General features: G+C 45.3%; 1 protein-coding gene across 2 annotated transcripts in view; it reads left to right on the top strand.

The window, feature by feature from the left end:
- LOC109901131 (cyclin-dependent kinase 14) overlaps positions 1–18131 on the top strand; it is a 207512-nt gene that overhangs the window by 93120 nt on the left and 96261 nt on the right. For both annotated transcript variants that reach the window (XM_031787048.1, XM_031787049.1), the window contains 2 exons: positions 2805–2925; positions 5014–5107. In XM_031787048.1, the coding sequence (XP_031642908.1) occupies positions 2805–2925; positions 5014–5107 (215 nt within the window). The remainder of the gene's footprint in view (positions 1–2804; positions 2926–5013; positions 5108–18131) is intronic.

Raw genomic sequence — 18131 nt, 5'->3', positions numbered from 1 at the left:
AGGTGGGGAGTGAGGAGGAGGAAGACGAGGAAGATGAGGAGGAGGCTACACAGAGAGACCTGAAAGTCATTTGACTTCAGAGTGAACTTCAAAAGAAGGCTTGGGTTGTTTGTCCCAGGGGGGATATGGAGTCGATTCCAGTCTCCTCTCTGGCTGTATTCTTCATCATCCCCCTCTTCTCTTCCTCCTCCTCTCCTGCCCTCTGTTCTCTGACCCCTGGTGTTGCCATGGGGACATAGTGTGATGTATAATTCTCGACTGAACTTTACACCCAGGGCTACCTGTATGAGTGTGTGTGTGTGTGTGTGTACTTTCCTACATATACGTGCGTGGGTGTGTGACCTTCATTCCGGGACGAACTGGAATGGAAGGCCAGCCAGGAGCCACACCGGTTGTATAGTGTGAAACTGTCGTCTCAATGCCAGGAGTGTCAGTGTTTGAAGGTATGCAGGTTGTTGTGTGCGTTGGTGCATGTGTGTGAAGCCTGGGGGTCAGGTCTTTTGAAATGGAGCCTCTCGCTGCAGTAGGTCTCTCAGGTGTGCTCTGATGTAGAATGTCAGGGCCACCGGGAAGTCACCATTCTATAGAAAGAGCAAGAGCAATCCATCCACCTGTTTCGTGCTGTTACCGTGGTGACTACACTGGAGGAGGAGAGGAGAGGGAATTCAATCATCTAGGTCCTGGAGTGCAAGTACAGTACACACTCCCACTATTTCCTATCATTCCCTGTCTTTCCCCCTACAACTCTCTACTCCCTTCCTTCCCTCCATCCCTCTCCTCCATCTACCTTCCTTCCCTCACTCTCTCCCTCCATCCCTCTCCTCTACCTTCCTTCCTTCCTTCCCTCCCTCCCTTTCTCCCTACAACTCTCTACTCCCTTCCTTCCCTCCATCCCTCTCCTCCATCTACCTTCCTTCCCTCACTCTCTCCCTCCATCTCTCTCCTCTACCTTCCTTCCTTCCCTCCCTCCCTTTCTCCCTCCATCCCTCTCCTCTACCTTCCTTCCTTCCCTACATCCCTCTCCTCCATCTACCTTCCTTCCCTCACTCTCTCCCTCCATCCCTCTCCTCTACCTTCCTTCCATCCCTCCCTCCCTTCCTTCCCTCCATCCCTCTCCTCCATCTACCTTCCTTCCCTCACTCTCTCCCTCCATCCCTCTCCTCTACCTTCCTTCCTTCCCTCCCTCCCTTTCTCTCTCCATCTCTCTCCTTCCTCTACCATCCCTCCCTCCCTTTCTCCCTCCATCCCTCTCCTCCCACTACCTCCCCCCTCCTTTTCTCCCTCCATCCCTCTCCTTCCTCTACCGTCCCTCCCTCCCTTTCTCTCTCCATCACTCTCCTCCCTCTACCTTCCCTCCCTGCCTTTCTCCCTCCATCCCTCCCTCTCCTTCCTCTACCATCCCTCCCTGCCTTTCTCCCTCCATCCCTCTCCTTCCTCTACCTTCCCTCCCTGCCTTTCTCTCTCCATCCCTCTCCTTCCTCTACCTTCCTTCCCTCCCTCCCTTTCTCCCTCCATCCCTCTCCTTCCTCTACCTTCCCTCCCTCCCTTTCTCTATCCCTCCCTCTCCTCCCTCTACCTTCCCTCCCTCCCTTTCTCTCTCCATCCCTCTCCTTCCTGTACCTTCCCTCCCTCCCTTTCTCCATCCCTCCCTCTCCTTCCTCTACCTTCCCTCCCACCCTTTCTCCCTCCATCCCTCTCCTTCCTCTACCTTCCCTCCCTCCCTTCTCCCTCCATCCCTCTCCTTCCTCTACCTTCCCTCCCTGCCTTTCTCCCTCCATCTCTCTATCATTCAGATGAACCTACAGCCAGACAACCCATATACTGTAACTACCCATTCAGTCTATTATTCTGGTATTTTTATGATGATTAGATCTCTCATCCCTGCTCCTGCCCTGCTTTAACCTCCCAGTCCCCCCTACACACACACACACACACACACACACACACACACACACACACACACACACACACACACACACACACACACACACACACACACACACACACACACACACACACACACACACACACACACACACACACACACATCTCACAGCACCCGCAGTGTGTCTGGGATATTGGTCTCTCCTCTCTGTGACACAGCCTATTGTTTACAGGTCAGATTAGTCTGTAAATTACAGTGTTAGACTGTGAGAAAGCCTGGCTCAACCTCCCTCTGGGTCTATTCTGGCATAGGGACATGTTAACTACCCCCTGCCCTGCATCACCCTGCACACTCACACACACACACACACACACACACACACACACACACACACACACACACACACACACACACACACACACACACACACACACACACACACACACACACACACACACAGGGCTGGCACCAGGGGCTGGCACCCTTGGCTGTTTAAGCTAAATGCTTTAATGAACCAGTCTCACCCCCTGGGAGGACAGCTAGCTAAATGCCACCAGACTCATTAAAACTAGCTGGCTCTGCAGTGCCAGCACACACACACACACACACACACACACATACAATACTGTACCGTCAGCTTAGGGGGGCGGTGTCCTTGATGTTAGATGTTGTGTATGGAGATAGTCTATTGTAGCTTTGAATATGTCTGATTAGTATTCTGATAGCTCTGGTCCTGTTGGTACCCAGGCTCCATGTCAAAGAGCACCTCAGGCAAGACCTGCTCTGCTTTGCACCAGTCAGCTTTTCTCTCATCTTATGGAGCCTCAGTGGAGGGCATTCAATGATATAGTTAACATATACATTATGTTTCTGTTCCCACTATTTGTTCCTTACAGTTTGTGTGTGTTCTCTCCTGCAGGTCTGGCACGGGCTAAGTCAGTCCCCAGCCACACCTACTCCAATGAGGTGGTGACCCTGTGGTACCGCCCCCCTGATGTCCTCCTGGGATCCACAGACTACTCCACCTGCCTGGACATGTGGTGGGTAGTACCACTGACCTTTAACCCCTGACCCCCTACCTCTTGCCACATCCCTCTCCACAACAGGGAGAATACTTCCTCCTCTAGATCAGATGAGGTGTGAACCCCACAGAGAGCCACAGACAGCTGTGTGAATGTGTTCCATAAGGAGGTGAGGGAGAGACCTGGCCATGTCTCTATCTGGGGTTGAGGAGAAGCTGGGAGACCTGGCCTGGCTGAGACTGAGGCTCCTCAGTATGGACAGAAAGGAATATTTACTGAGGACATGGGCAGACACAGGCCTTCCTATGGCGACAGACAGATATCTTTAGTCAGGATATGGACAGGGGTCTTCCAGAGCTGCCGTCCAGGCTGTGAAATGATCCATGGCCACATCGATCTGGACAGGCAGTCCTCGAGGACGCCCCTTTCCAAGGACCCCAGCTGCTTCCCAGCGCGGGTAATTAAAGCATAGTGGGGAGGGAGAGGCAGCGGGCTAGATGGGCAGTAGAGCAGGTGGGCAAATCCTCAGGGCACTTTTCCACTCCACCGAGACTGGAGCCACTCAACATAGAAAGACCTATACCGTCACTTAGAAAGCAGTGTTCCATGAACAGTCAGCGCTCACATCGACCGCAGTGTGCTCAGTGCTGGGTCACTGGTTTGGGTAACAGTCTGTCCCATATCCGTCAAACCACTGACAGGTTAAAGGAACAGATCTGAATCTGGAAGACAGGAGGAAAGAGAAGAATAGGGTGGAACGGAACAGGGATTCTTCCTCTAGTCTATTTTTATGTCTGTTATCGCCTCAGTGAGCCTGCCATTTCACCAGGCACCTGTCAGTCAAGCTGACAGACCACTGTGGACACAGACAGACAGACAGAGAGAGGTGTGAAAAGAAGAGTGGAGGATGTGGTTGAAACCCTGTTGTTTTCACACTGTTGGTAACAGGTTTGATTCCTCTCCCTGCCAAGCCAAACCTCTGTATCTGATTAAACACCAGTCTCTGTATAAAGATCTAGGAAAAATCTGAACCGTTTGGTGATGAACATGTATTGTTCAATCCAGCACCTACTTCAATCCATTGGACTTCTCAAAATGTATAGCGCTCTTCCTGGTCTATACGTATAGATTACGTTTTCAAAAATGAGAGTTTAAGTCAATGAAAGTGGTGCTGGTGGTTTTCTCTCTGTCTTTCTCCCTTTCTCTTTCTTTCTTTCTTTCTTTCTTTCTTTCTTTCTTTCTTTCTTTCTTTCTTTCTTTCTTTCTTTCTTTCTTTCTTTCTATTTATCCCACTTTCTTTTTCTGCATTAGCTGTGTGGCTGCTCAGGACCGCTCAACCTCAGGACCGCTCAACCTCAGGACCGCTCATGTAGAGATGGAGGGAAAGAGAGAGGGAGAGAGGGAGCAGTGTGCACTGGGCCAGAAAGTGAATCTGTCAGGAAACAATAGCTCTCTGACAAATGGGCTCTGACACCTGTTTAAACACACACACACACACACACCACTCTCCAGAACTGGCCACCTCTCTCTTTCTCCATCCCTCTCTCCTTCTCTCTCCACTGGCCATCCCATTATCCACCCATCACCACCTCAGATCGTTGGATAATGGGATGGCCAGTGGAGAGAGAAGAGTTAGTTTTCTGAACAAATACTTTACTGGAGCTAAATCAAGACATCAACCATAGATTTAGATGGAAATTAAAATATTCCCCAAGAGTAAACCATTTGCCTTTCAAACTATACTGTGCACTTCTACAAAGCCATTTGAGTACACTATAGATTCAATCATGATGAATTGTAGTTGTGGAGGCTAGTATTCTTCATAGAGGGGTTCAAATGTTTACTGCTGATGGCTCTGGAGCTCTCCAACTCTGTTGATGCTGTCTGTGTGTCTCTAATGGGGATGCTGTCTGTGTGTCTCTAATGGGGATGCTGTCTGTGTGTCTCTAATGGGGATGCTGTCTGTCTGTCTCTAATGGGGATGCTGTCTGTCTGTCTCTAATGGGGATGCTGTCTGTGTGTCTCTAATGGGGATGCTGTCTGTCTGTCTCTAATGGGGATGCTGTCTGTCTGTCTCTAATGGGGATGCTGTCTGTGTCTCCCCAGGGGTGTAGGATGCATCTTCATCGAGATGATCCAAGGAGTGGCAGCTTTCCCTGGGATGAAGGACATCCAGGATCAGCTGGAGAGGATATTTCTTGTGAGTCAGCTGTGTGTTTGTGTGCGTGTGTACGTACGTGCACAATATGTCTATGCTGTCACTGATACACAACATCTCCTCTCAGTCCTCTCCTCTCCTTTCAGAACCAATGGGAAACGGTCCCACTTTGAGCACTTTTTAGTTAATTAATTATAATTATTTTTTTAACTTTATTTAACTAGGCAAGTCAGTTAAGAACAAATTTGTATTTACAATGATGGTGTCATGACGTTGGCCTCTTTGGGTATAGCAAGCCCCATCCCCCTCTCCCTGCCTCCCCCTTTCCTCCTTCAACTAGGTTGCTGTGGTCAGAGAGACGTCGTAAATTCCTGAGGATCTCCTCATGGACACACAGTATAGAGAGAGTACATTTTCATAGAGAACAAAGAAATTCCTTCCACCTCACAGAACTTGAGGTACGAACAAATTTCATGTTCCGGAGAAAGTATAAAAGATCGGTGAAGAATCCAGCTACGAACTGGTCCGTTTGTTACAACTTGGGGAAGCTCATGGGAGACGGTGTAGCCACATTACCATAACACTGTTTATATAATAGCCTCAGATATGAGGTTTACATCTAATTTTGTATAAGATGAATGAGTGAGTATGATACCGTTTGTAAAATTGTGTAATATGATTTTGGACTGTTTAATGAAGGAAAACTCAAAAAGGGGATTGGAGTTAACTAAATCAGAGGACCGCCCCTGAGCCCAGTTAGGCTCAGGCGTCCTGGGACAGCCCTTTTCTGCCTTCCGAATAAAACCCCCACTCGGGTTTTCGATCAGCAGATCGAGCTTACCTCAATTACGAGATGGGTAAAGGTTGCAGACCATGTTTTTCTCCATTAGGGGAGACAAAGGTTGTAGACCATTGCTGAATCTTTTAACCATACCACGTGGTTAAACTCTTAGACTATCGAAACAGACAGAATAAGAACAAGTCTTTGATATTAATTACTAGTCTGCAGCTAGGAATTCAGTATCATTGAACGCGAAGAACGACAACCGCCGAAACATCCATTCTATAACGAATTTCACTCTGAACTATCCACTCTAACCACAACTGAAAGAGAGAGGGAGAGAGATGGAGAGAGAGATCAGTCTAATCGCATAATAACTAATTACAGAGAATCTTTGATAAAAAACTACCAGTCTTCAGTTAATGATAGTAAAGACACGACAACGGCCTACCAAAAGGCAAAAGGCCTCCTGTGGGGGCTGTGATTAAAATAAAAAATATATGCTAAAACACACATCAAGACAAGAGAGACACCACAACACTACATGAAGAGAGACCAAAGACAACAACATAACATGGCAGCAGCACAACATGGTAGCAGCACAAAACATGGTACAAACATTATTGGGTATAGACAACAGCATAAAGGGCAAGAAGGTAGAGACAACAATACATCACGTAAAGCAGCCACAACTGTCAGTATGAGTGTCCATGATTGAGTCTTTGAATGAAGAGATTGAGATAAAACTGTCCAGTTTGAGTGTTTGTTGCAGCTCGTTCCAGTCGCTAGCTGCAGCTAACTGAAAAGAGGAGCGACCCAGGGATGTGTGTGCTTTGGGGACCTTTAACAGAATGTGACTGGCAGAACGGGTGTTGTATGTGGAGGATGAGGGCTGCAGTAGATATCTCAGATAGGGGGGAGTGAGGCCTTAGAGGGTTTTATAAATAAGCGTCAACCAGTGGGTCTTGCGACAGGTATACAGGGGTGACTAGTTTACAGAGGAATATAGAGTGCAGTGATGTGTCCAATAAGGAACTTTGGTGGCAAATCTAATGGCCGAATAGTAAAGAACATCTAGCCGCTCGAGAGCACTCTTACCTACTGATCTATAAATTATGTCTCCATAATCTAGCATGGGTAGGATGGTCATACGAATCAGGGTTAGTTTGGCAGCTGGGGTAAAAGAGGAGCGATTACGATAGAGGAAACCAAGTCTAGATGTAACCTTAGCCTGCAGCTTGGATATGTGCTGAGAGAAGGACGGTTGTACCATCAAGCAATACTCCCAAGTACTTGTTATGAGCTCTAAACCCTCAGAGGTAGTAATCACACTGGTGGGGAGAGGGGCTTTCTTCTTACCAAACCACATTACCTTTGTTTTGCAGGTGTTCAGAACAAGGTTAAGGGCAGAGAAAGCTTGTTGGACACTAAGAAAGCTTTGTTGTAGAGCGTTTAACACAAAATCCAGGGAGGGACCATCTGAGTATAATTGTTTTATTTTACCTTTATTTAACTAGGCAAGTCAGTTAAGAACAAATTCTTATTTTCAATGACGGCCTAGGAACAGTGGGTTAACTGCCTGTTCAGGGGCAGAACGACAGATTTGTACCTTGTCAGCTCGGGGGTTTGAACAACGCTCTAATCACTAGGCTCCTACGCTCCTACTGCCTGAGCTATGTTGTTGATGTATATTAAGAAGAGTGTGGGGGCCTAGGATCAACCCTTGGGGTACTCACTTGGTGACAGGCAGTGGCTGAGACAGCAGATGTTCTGGCTTTGAGAGTGGTAGTTATCAAACCAGGCCAAAGACCCCTCAGAGACACCAATACTGCTTAACACATGCAGTACCTATCTGAATGATGCAATCTGAATCATTGTTGACTGACCAATTGACTGCGTTTACTGTGTACTTGAGTACTTGTGTACTTGAGCAGTAACCTTTGGGTCTTGATCTAATCAGCATGAGGTCTGTGGGCCTCTTTAACTCTGGGTCAGATAGCTATTCAATTCTTCCGCTAGCTGCTTATTTAAGGAATCAGTGATTAGGGATTAATAAGAATGGTAGATAGATTGATAGATACATTTCTGAACAGGACTCAGAGCCTGACTGCATCAATATTTTATGGCTGTGTGAGGTCTCATGAATCCCTTAATCAGCTCATCTGTCCTCCATAATTCCCCCCGTCGGCAGAATTGAAGTGGAGTGTTAATGTGATGAATTCATATTCATTCATCCTCTGAAACGAGTTAATGCAGACAATTACTGAGTTGATGGGAGAGAGAAAGAGAGGGATAAAGAAAGAGAGAGAAAGATAGAGAGAGAGAGCGAGACGGAGGTTGATAGAGTCAGGAGTCAGGTGTGAAGACAAAGAGACAAAGAGGTTCGGTTTGTTTTGCCGAGGGCTGTCGAGGATAAGTGTGTGGGTGCGTGTGCGTCTGTGTGTTTGTATGTCTGTGTGAATCTGTGTGTGTAGGGAGTATGCCCCAGGCAGGGAATCTTACACAAAGCATCCTAGGAGGACAGATAGCAGGGGAGAGAGAGATACTGTATAAAAGCATTTTATTGATTGTCTGTTTTGCCAAAGAGAAAATTGGGGCTGTCTGCTCTCCTCACATCTGTAAGATTCCCCCCAAAACCCCAGCCCTCTCTGCCCCCTGCATCCATCCAGTACACCCCTTGAACACACAGACACAAAGAGAGAGGGGTAGAGGGGAAATAGTGAAAAGAGGGGAGAGACCCAGTAGTGGGATGGCCTGTCGCCAGCTTGGGTATCGATGGAGGCGCACCTGGCAGCAGGTCCTTGGAGGGGGTCTGTGTGCCCTTTAGCAGAGAAGGATAGTAGGGGTAGAGCAAGCAATGGAAGGGGGTTTGGGCAGAGGATAGGGAAGGGGAAGGGAGGGGTATATGTTTGGGGGGAGGGGAAGGGAAGGGAGGGGTGGACAGGGATTGGGGGAGCTGTCTGACTGTCTGAGGTAAAAATGTAAATGTTATCCAGTGGAGATAAGGGTTTTCTTCAGCGAACACCCCTGGGGTACCTAGGTGGTCTGGATATGAGGAGGGGAGGAGGAGAGGTGAGAGGAGAGGAAGGGGGAGAAGGGTAGGGGCGAGAGGAAGCAGAGGAGAGGAGGATATGGGTGAGAGGAGAGGAGAGGAGAGGAGAGGAGGGGAGGGGAGGGGAGGAGAGGAGAGGAGAGGAGAGGAGAGGAGAGGAGAGGAGAGGAGAGGAGAGGAGAGGAGAGGAGAGGAGAGGAGAGGAGAGGAGAGGAGAGGAGAGGAGAGGAGGGGAGGGGAGGGGAGAGGAGAGGAGAGGAGAGGAGAGGAGAGGAGAGGAGAGGAGAGGAGAGGAGAGGAGAGGAGAGGAGAGGAGAGGAGAGGAGAGGAGAGGAGAGGAGAGGAGAGGAGAGGAGAGGAGAGGAGAGGAGAGGAGAGGAGAGGAGAGGAGAGGATGGTGGGATAAAGTCTGACAGGTCTATATTGTGTTCTGATTATCCTCTCCTTATTCTCTCCACAATACCAAGACCTTATGAATCCCCTGTTTTAACAGGATCACACCTGTGTAGTTAATAGCATAGCTCACAGCCCCTGTAAGCCATACACATGAGGAGGCCAGAGATGTGCTTATACTAGGCTTACAGTCTTACTTAACTGTAGAATCATTATTTCTTATTATTGATTCCGCATGTGTTTCTCATAATCCAGATGGCAATAATTAGTGTTTGGACGTTCAAACATTAACTGGCCTTTTGTGGCTTTATGAATATGATTAGCATACATTTGAGGAATTGAACACGTTTAATAAGAGCGTTTGTAAATACACACACAATATTATGTACAGGTTATATGGCCTTGTCATGATGCTAGCCCAAATTCTATGTCCCTGAATTTGAGAATTGAACAATATTCCTATTTTAGAGAATGTGTAAACGGTCGGTGGAAGCCAGCTACGACCGGGTCCATTTTGTTTCATGTTCGTGACCTCATGAAAGACAATATAGCCATATTACCCTAACTCTGTTTATACAGGTTCCTCAGTTATGAGGCTCGCAACTAATTCTTGTATAAAATGAATGAGTAAAGATGAAACTATTAGCGAAATGATGTAATGTGATGTTAACCTTTAAAATGAGAGAATTGGCCTCCATGTAAAGTTTAACTAAGTCAGTAGCCACGCCCAAATGAATAGACTTTGGTTGGAAATGGTAGACCAACCCCTTTTCCACTCTTGAATAATAGCCTCCGTGACAAAAATAATCCTCAGGCCCAAATACCGTGAGGATTTGTCCTCACATTTAAAAAGGGCTAATTCTAATTTCAACCCTACAGGCCAGAAAACACGAGAGCTTGCTCCACATGTGAAATGGTATGAACTCTGAACTATTGACCACTCAAGAAGTGAGCCCTAGATTACAGCCTAACACACTGCAGCTGGAATGGTAGTAAGAACATTGTCTGACGCAGAAGACCACTAGTGAGATAAACATCTCACTCCACGACGACCCGGCAGAATCTACAAATGACAATGGCGACCTCGACTGGGCAAACCAGAGCCTCACATCACCAGCTCAATCGTAAATACATTCCTTTATCCGAACGAGCGATTGTTAAAGTGCATATGCATTCATATTTATGTGAGAATATTTTTCCATGTCCGATAGAGACCCATGTTCCTTTGTCTTCCTCCACATCCCCCTTTTCCTCTCTGAATCTATCGTGTTATAACCAAACTGTTTTTGTTTGGTCCACTAGGGATGTTATGTACTGTATAATGTTATGATGTATTTTATATTCTGTAATTGTTGAAATAGTTAGTAAATAAGTCATTGAGCCAATTTGTGTATGGATGATTAACCAAGAATTTTATGACGTTCAGATGAGACTGATATAAGGTAAATAATAGTTAATGACTGATTGACTGGTATTGATATAAAAGATCTTCAGATTGGAGTGGATTCGGGAGATAGACACTCCATATAAACTAATGCTTCCGTGGTGTTCCAGGTTATTAATGGTTAATGGTTTAATTCAAACGTAATCAATTAAACGTTAGCTAATCGATTTGAAAATAGCACGAGGTATCATTTAACCATAGTAGAGACACGACAGCCTCATGGACCAGGGTGGACATGGACTCACTCACCCAACGTATTGAACCAAAATGGCACCACACTGAGACAACTCTCACTATATTGCATTGGCTAAGAAGTACTGACCCGTCAAATTGAGCCGTTTATATTTTCTCCCACCCCAATCACGTCTCGTCCTGTTGTGTGTCTGTGTACTCTGCTGTCAGCTAGAGGAAGAAAAGACAGATAGAGAAATACATCTGTAAAAATGTCCACCAGTCTGCTTGGCCTGGCAGCTAGACGGTCAGTTAGCGTAACAAACAGCTCCACCTGTCAGAGTTAGGCTGACACTCACATTTCCATTTGAATCGCTCTTTCATTCCTGCTCTCTTTTTTTCTTCAACTCTCTGTTTCTTTGGAATCATGTCCTGCTCAGCTCCTCAGTGTCAAGAGTTGACGCATGGCCAGAGACACGTGTGTGTGTGTGTGCGTTGGTACCACAGGAGGCTGCTGAGGGGAGGACGGTTTAAAATTATGTCTTGAACAGAGCAAATATTATGGCATCAGACACATGGAAACCATATGTTTGATGTTGTTTATACCATTCCACTTATTCCGATCCGTCCTCCCCAATTAAGGTGCCACCATCCTCCTGTGGTTGGTACATCTGTCTGTCTGTCTGTCTGTCTGTCTGACTATCTGTCTGTCTGTCTGTCTGTCTGTCTGTCTGTCTGTCTGTCTGTCTGTCTGTCTGTCTGTCTGTCTGTCTGTCTGTCTGTCTGTCTGTCTGTCTGTCTGTCTGTCTGTCTGTCTGTCTGTCTGTCTGTCGGTGGAGAGATTATGCTGAGTCACGCCCCTCTAATAGGCCAGTGTGTTTGTGAAGGGGAGAGAAAGGTCACCTAGCATCCCTGTCTGATAGGTACTCAGTCTGACAAAAGTCAGTTGGCATTTTGAAAAAAGTTAGACCCACACTAACACCCTGGTCATTTCCCTGTAAAAGGACCCATGAGCACCAGCATGTGAAGTTCATAAGAGCATGTCAAATTTGGTGTGAAATTAAAGCTAAGAGTCTATTTATTTTTCCTAATTAAAGCATAGCATTTTTCAACCATTTCGAATAAGCAAAGGATTTGATTTCTTGTCAAATAGATGGAAAATAGTTCTTAGATAACGTCTACCAGAAAAAAGTCTTAAAAGGTATAAGAAATACATCAAAACACACGAATGTTGAAATAATATCAACACTTATATTTAGTTTTGGAGACATTTGTCTGCCTACTGTAAGGTTAAGAATCATTGCCTTGTGGCTTGTAATTCCAAAACCCCATATATCTATTTTCAAATTTCTCTCCCTTATGATGACGGAGGATAATGAAAGTTAGTTATCGGGTTTTTTACTGATATCAATTTTGTTTATTTTTTTATTTCACCTTTATTTCACCAGGTAGACAAGTTGAGAACAAGTTCTCATTTACAATTGCGACCTGGCCAAGATAAAGCAAAGCAGTTCGACACATACAACGACACAGAGTTACACATGGAGTAAAACAAACATACAGTCAATAATACAGTAGATACAAGTCTATATACGATGTGAGCAAATGAGGTGAGATAAGGGAGGTAAAGGCAAAAAAAGGCCATGGTGGCAAAGTAAATACAATATAGCAAGTAAAACACTGGAATGGTAGATTTGCAATGGAAGAATGTGCAAAGTAGAAATAAAAATAATGGGGTGCAAAGGAGCAAAATGTATTAATTAATTAAATACCGTAGGGAAAGAGGTAGTTGTTTGGGCTAAATTATAGTTGGGCTATGTACAGGTGCAGTAATCTGTGAGCTGCTCTGACAGTTGGTGCTTAAAGCTAGTGAGGGAGATAAGTGTTTCCAGTTTCAGAGATTTTTGTAGTTCGTTCCAGTCATTGGCAGCAGAGAACTGGAAGAATGAATTTATGAATTTATAAGTGGTGAAACTCAAAATTGGTAAAGGAATTTCCCCCCCAAAAATCTGAATTTCTGCAATTGAATTGGCTACAATGGGAAATCATAGTAGTCACAAACAACAGCTGGGTTCACAAGTTTGGACAGCACAGTACAGTAAAGAAAAGTAGAGTATAGTTCATTACTGTATACAGTAGAATGCACTAGAGCTGAGTAAACTATAATGTATTGTACTGTACTGAACTAAACTTGACTGTACTTGACTGTACTGTACTGTACTGAACTCGACTCTACTCAACTTTGCTGTTATATGCTGTGCTGTACTGAACTCAACTGAGCTCTACTGTGCTGTACTTTGATGTCCAAACTTGTGCAACATAGACGTCTATTATTGGTTCAGATTTGGTTCTGTCCGGATCAAACAAATTTGGTCTTTTGTAGAATATGTGTGTAGAATAATACCCAAATATGCAAAGGAGGATATTGCATGTTGTCACGCCCTGACCATAGAGAGACTTTTATTCTCTATTTTGGTTAGATCGGGGTGTGACTAGGGTGGGTAATCTAGGTTGTTGGCCTGGTATGGTTCCCAATCAGAGGCAGCTGTTTATCGTTGTATCTGATTGGGGATCATATTTAGGCAGCCATTTTCCCACTGTGTTTTGTGGGATCTTGTTTTTGTGTTGTTGCCTGTGAGCACTCCAGAACGTCAGGTTTCGTTTATTCTTTATTGTTTTTGTGCAGTTCACTTCAAATAAAATATGTCGAACCGATTTCACGCTGCGCTTTGGTCCGAGTGTTCTTACGACGATCATGACACATGTTTATACCTTAGTGTACCTATTTAGGATCCATCACCATGAAAATAATTACATTTCTTATCCATAATGATTATTTTCTGTGTAATACAGATTTGGGACCCATGATGAAATTCCGTTACTGGGTGTAAATCCACTTCACTTAATATAGTTCAATAACCAAAATAGATTTTTTCAAAGTCTATGTGTCATGACATAGCTGACACCCCATTCTTTCTACATCGTTGCATTTTCATTGTGAGCAGATATTTAAGACTTTTTGTAAAATGTGGACACAAAACAATGATTTTACCGAAATTCTGTTTCCAAAGTTTGCATCTGCACAGTTGTTTGTTAAAAGTAGCCCTTGTGCATAGAGTTGTATGGTTTGTTGAACTTTGAAATTCATGTTTTTTGTTTAGCATACATTTTAATAGAAGAATTGGAGTCTTAGCGCAATTCCGTTACTGTATAATTGTCCAACATTTGACACTATGTAGCCAAGCTGAAGGCCTATACTTCACTAGCCGGCTCATCCATCTACGATATTCACTGGAACCATGATGGAAAAACCAATGTGACAAGACAATATCTGAGCCAGCCCTGTACAGTTGGTGTATGGGCTATTTACTATGTGTTGTGAAGCCTATTTGTTTGTTTGCAGCTAAAAACCAAAGGTATCTATGCTGCTTCCCTGAGAGAAGAGAAGCTCATCTCCAGCAGTGCCATTCTAATGATCCGTAACCGAATTAAAGCTATCCCCTTTGTTACCTTGCTTTATCCCCGTCGTTGCCATGCTTTATCCCGTCCCCACAGAGCTCCATGGGCAAGTGTGTGTGAGCTGAGAGCAAATCAACTTAAGGCTGTTATTTATTCAAAGCCGCTGCTTTATATGAATGTCAGTGTTCTGTTGTAATCTTCCAAAGCCCTGGCTATCCTGAGCAGACAGCCTGTGGGTGTTTATGCCATGTGTTGCTCTTTTCCTGGTCCTGAGACGTGAGTGGGCGGGGCTGACTGACTGGCTGATTGGCTGACTGGCTGGCTGCCAGTTACAGCAGGGTCTCCGTCCCCTTTGTCCGTCTGAATTAGATATGCGTGGTACGAGCCCAGGCCCAATGTATCTGGTTAACTGAGTGTCACTCTGTTCAAGATTACATCCCCCGGAAGAACAGTAGGAATATGAACAGGTCTATTTGTAGGAAAGGCTGTCAGAGCAGAGGTATGTGTGTGTGTGTTTACTGAATACAATGAACCTTTGCCTTGCATTCGCGTGATAGACGAAGCTGTCACCTCTGTCACCTAGGGAATGACACGTCAATGCACGCACACACACACACACACACACACACACACACACACACACACACACACACACACACACACACACACACACACACACACACACACACACACACACAGCAAGGACAGCATATCCTATGGATAATGTAACAGTTCATGTTCTTGAGTAAATAGCAAGTGTTGATGACACAAGCACACCCATACTGACTGCACAGACAGGGAATTGAAACTGAAAACCACATGTGAGTGGCTGTCTGTTTGAATGTGTGTGGCTGTAATTGACTGTACGTGTGTGTGGCTGTGTTGGACTGAACATATGTGTACAGTATGTGCTTTGTCTGTCTAAACATATGTGTGTTTGTCTGTCTGAACGTGTGTGTTAGTGTTTGTGCAGGCGGCCAGAGGAGAGGAGGCTGGTTAAACCAGAGAATACAGGTTGAATTATTCCTAAACCAGGTAATTATCTCTACATCCAGGGAGATGAAGTAATATGAGTTTAGTTTGAGAAGTAAGCCACATGCACGCACGCACACACACACACACACACACACACACAGTAATATGAGTTTAGTTTGAGAAGTAAGCCACATGCACGCACGCACACACGCACACACACACACAGTAATATGAGTTAGGTTTTGAGGCATAAGCCACTGCACACAACTCAGTCAGATTAGGGAGAGAGAGGGGGCTGACCACCCAACGTAACTGTGTGGAGAGTGAATGCGGTCTCTCCTGTCGGAACTTACTGAACGCATACTTAACACATTCTACCCAGTGTGAGTAGAGGCTGATCCCTGTGGTTCTGATCTATGGGGTGACCTTTATCTTCTGACCCCTGGCTGGACGTGACCATGTTCATTAGTGCACACTGTAGTAAATGTTTGCATACCTGTAGAAAAACCTTACAGTCCCTCTCCTGACCACTAACTAACAGCCCTCTAACTATTGAAACAAGTAGTCACCTGCCCTCAACTCTTCCTGACTTCCTGACCCTACAGAGAGCAGAGGCAGCGGATGGGACCCGTTGTTTATAGGCTACCCTGTTTGCACCTCTGGAGCTCTCCAGTTACATGCCACACCCAGTGACCTCAGTGACATTTGATTGTCCATCACCACTTTTGATCCTGCTCAGCTGCGTCTCCTCAGGGCATCTGTTCAATAGGCAGGTGGGACTGGGACAAGTTGAAAAGCACAGTCCAGCGCTGTCCGGGATCAGTCTTCAGAAAGCAGTGGCAGAGTCAGGGGTCAGGGGTGAAGACAAAGAGACAAAGCGGTTTGATTGTTTTTGCCAAGGGCTGCTGGGGATAAGTGTGTGTGGGTGTGTGTGTTTGAAAAAAATAGTAAAACAAGGAAAATTCGGACAAGTGGGGACATTTCACCGGTCCCCACAAGGAAAAAGGCTATTCTAGGCTTAAGCCTTCCACATGCCTCGGCTCGACTGGAGCCTAGCCAAACTAGGCTAAGCGAACTGAACGAGTGTGCTCGCATACTCTCTTAAAAGACCTTCGCTTGAAAAATTTGAAAAAAGTGGCAATAGTACTGTTAGTCCATCTTGAGACACCTTAGCCAGTATACACATCTTTAAAATAGTCTAATGAATCTGAATCTGCCCTCAAATCTTTTAATGTGGTTTGGGAATGCCCAGGGGTTTTACGCTTCTGGGGTTGTCTTTCTGACATAATGGGTAGAAATGTATCGTGTTCACAATTTATTTTATTTTAAACGATGACACTACTTCAGACCTATCTGCCAAACAGGGATGTATTCAGCTGGCTCGATTAACAGCAGCCAAGAAAATTCTGGCCTCATGTTGGCAGGCTCCTCATTCTTTAAGCAGACAGCAGTGGCTGCTGTCATTCATGGACATTATAAACATGGAAATATCTGTAGGACTCATGCATAGGGAAACATATTAGCTCCTTCTTCAAGGTATGACTCTGTAAAAAGACTACTATTGTGAACCACTAATCTAACTTTGGATTGGGGAGGTCCTGTGGGATGGGGGTGGGATGGGAAATCAAATCAAATCAAATTTATTTATATAGCCCTTCGTACATCAGCTGATATCTCAAAGTGCTGTACAGAAACCCAGCCTAAAACCCCAAACAGCAAGCAATGCAGGTGTAGAAGCACGGTGGCTAGGAAAAACTCCCTAGAAAGGCCAAAACCTAGGAAGAAACCTAGAGAGGAACCAGGCTATGTGGGGTGGCCAGTCCTCTTCTGGCTGTGCCGGGTGGAGATTATAACAGAACATGGCCAAGATGTTCAAATGTTCATAAATGACCAGCATGGTCATATAATAATAAGGCAGAACAGTTGAAACTGGAGCAGCAGCACAGTCAGATGGACTGGGGACAGCAAGGAGTCATCATGTCAGGTAGTCCTGGGGCATGGTCCTAGGGCTCAGGTCCTCCGAGAGAGAGAGAAAAAAAGAGAGAATTAGAGAGAGCATATGTGGGGTGGCCAGTCCTCTTCTGGCTGTGCCGGGTCGAGATTAAAACAGAACATGGCCAAGATGTTCAAATGTTCATAAATGATCAGCATGTTCGAATAATAAGAAGGCAGAACAGTTGAGGGCATGGTCCTAGGACTCAGGTCCTCCGAGAGAGAGAAGGAGAGAATTAGAGAACGCACACTTAGATTCACATAGGACACCGAATAGGACAGGAGAAGTACTCCAGATATAACAAACTGACCCTATCCCCCTGACACATAAACTACTGCAGCATAAATACTGGAAGTTGAGACAGGAGGGGTCAGGAGACACTGAGGACCCATCCGAGGACACCCCCGGACAGGGCCAAACAGGAAATGTTTGCCTTGTTCGGTCTTGTCACTTGTTTTTCTGTCCCATGTATACCTTGTTAAAAATAATAAAAACATTTGATCAACAACAACAAAAAATATGAATCTAAGATAATTCAAGAAATCTGCCATTAATTTCGAATTTTTTGCTAAGTAGATATTCGTCGTTCAAAGTTCCATTTAGCTAAGATGTTTTGTTCAGCATTTCTCAAGTGGAAAAAATGTACATGATTAGTCTCTCGTTGAATGACAACAAACACTTTTTTAAAGAATCCCTACTGTTGCTAATCACCGACGAAAGGGCGTAGACTTTGGCTACCAACTTCAGCTCGCCTCGAGAAAAAAAGGTTGCGTGCACGAACTGACGAAAAAAACCTTG

Source organism: Oncorhynchus kisutch, linkage group LG13 (assembly GCF_002021735.2).
Source record: "Oncorhynchus kisutch isolate 150728-3 linkage group LG13, Okis_V2, whole genome shotgun sequence".
Taxonomy (NCBI): Eukaryota; Metazoa; Chordata; class Actinopteri; order Salmoniformes; family Salmonidae; genus Oncorhynchus; species Oncorhynchus kisutch.
Note: the sequence above shows the minus strand (reverse complement) of the source record. Positions and strands in the feature narration are given on the sequence as shown.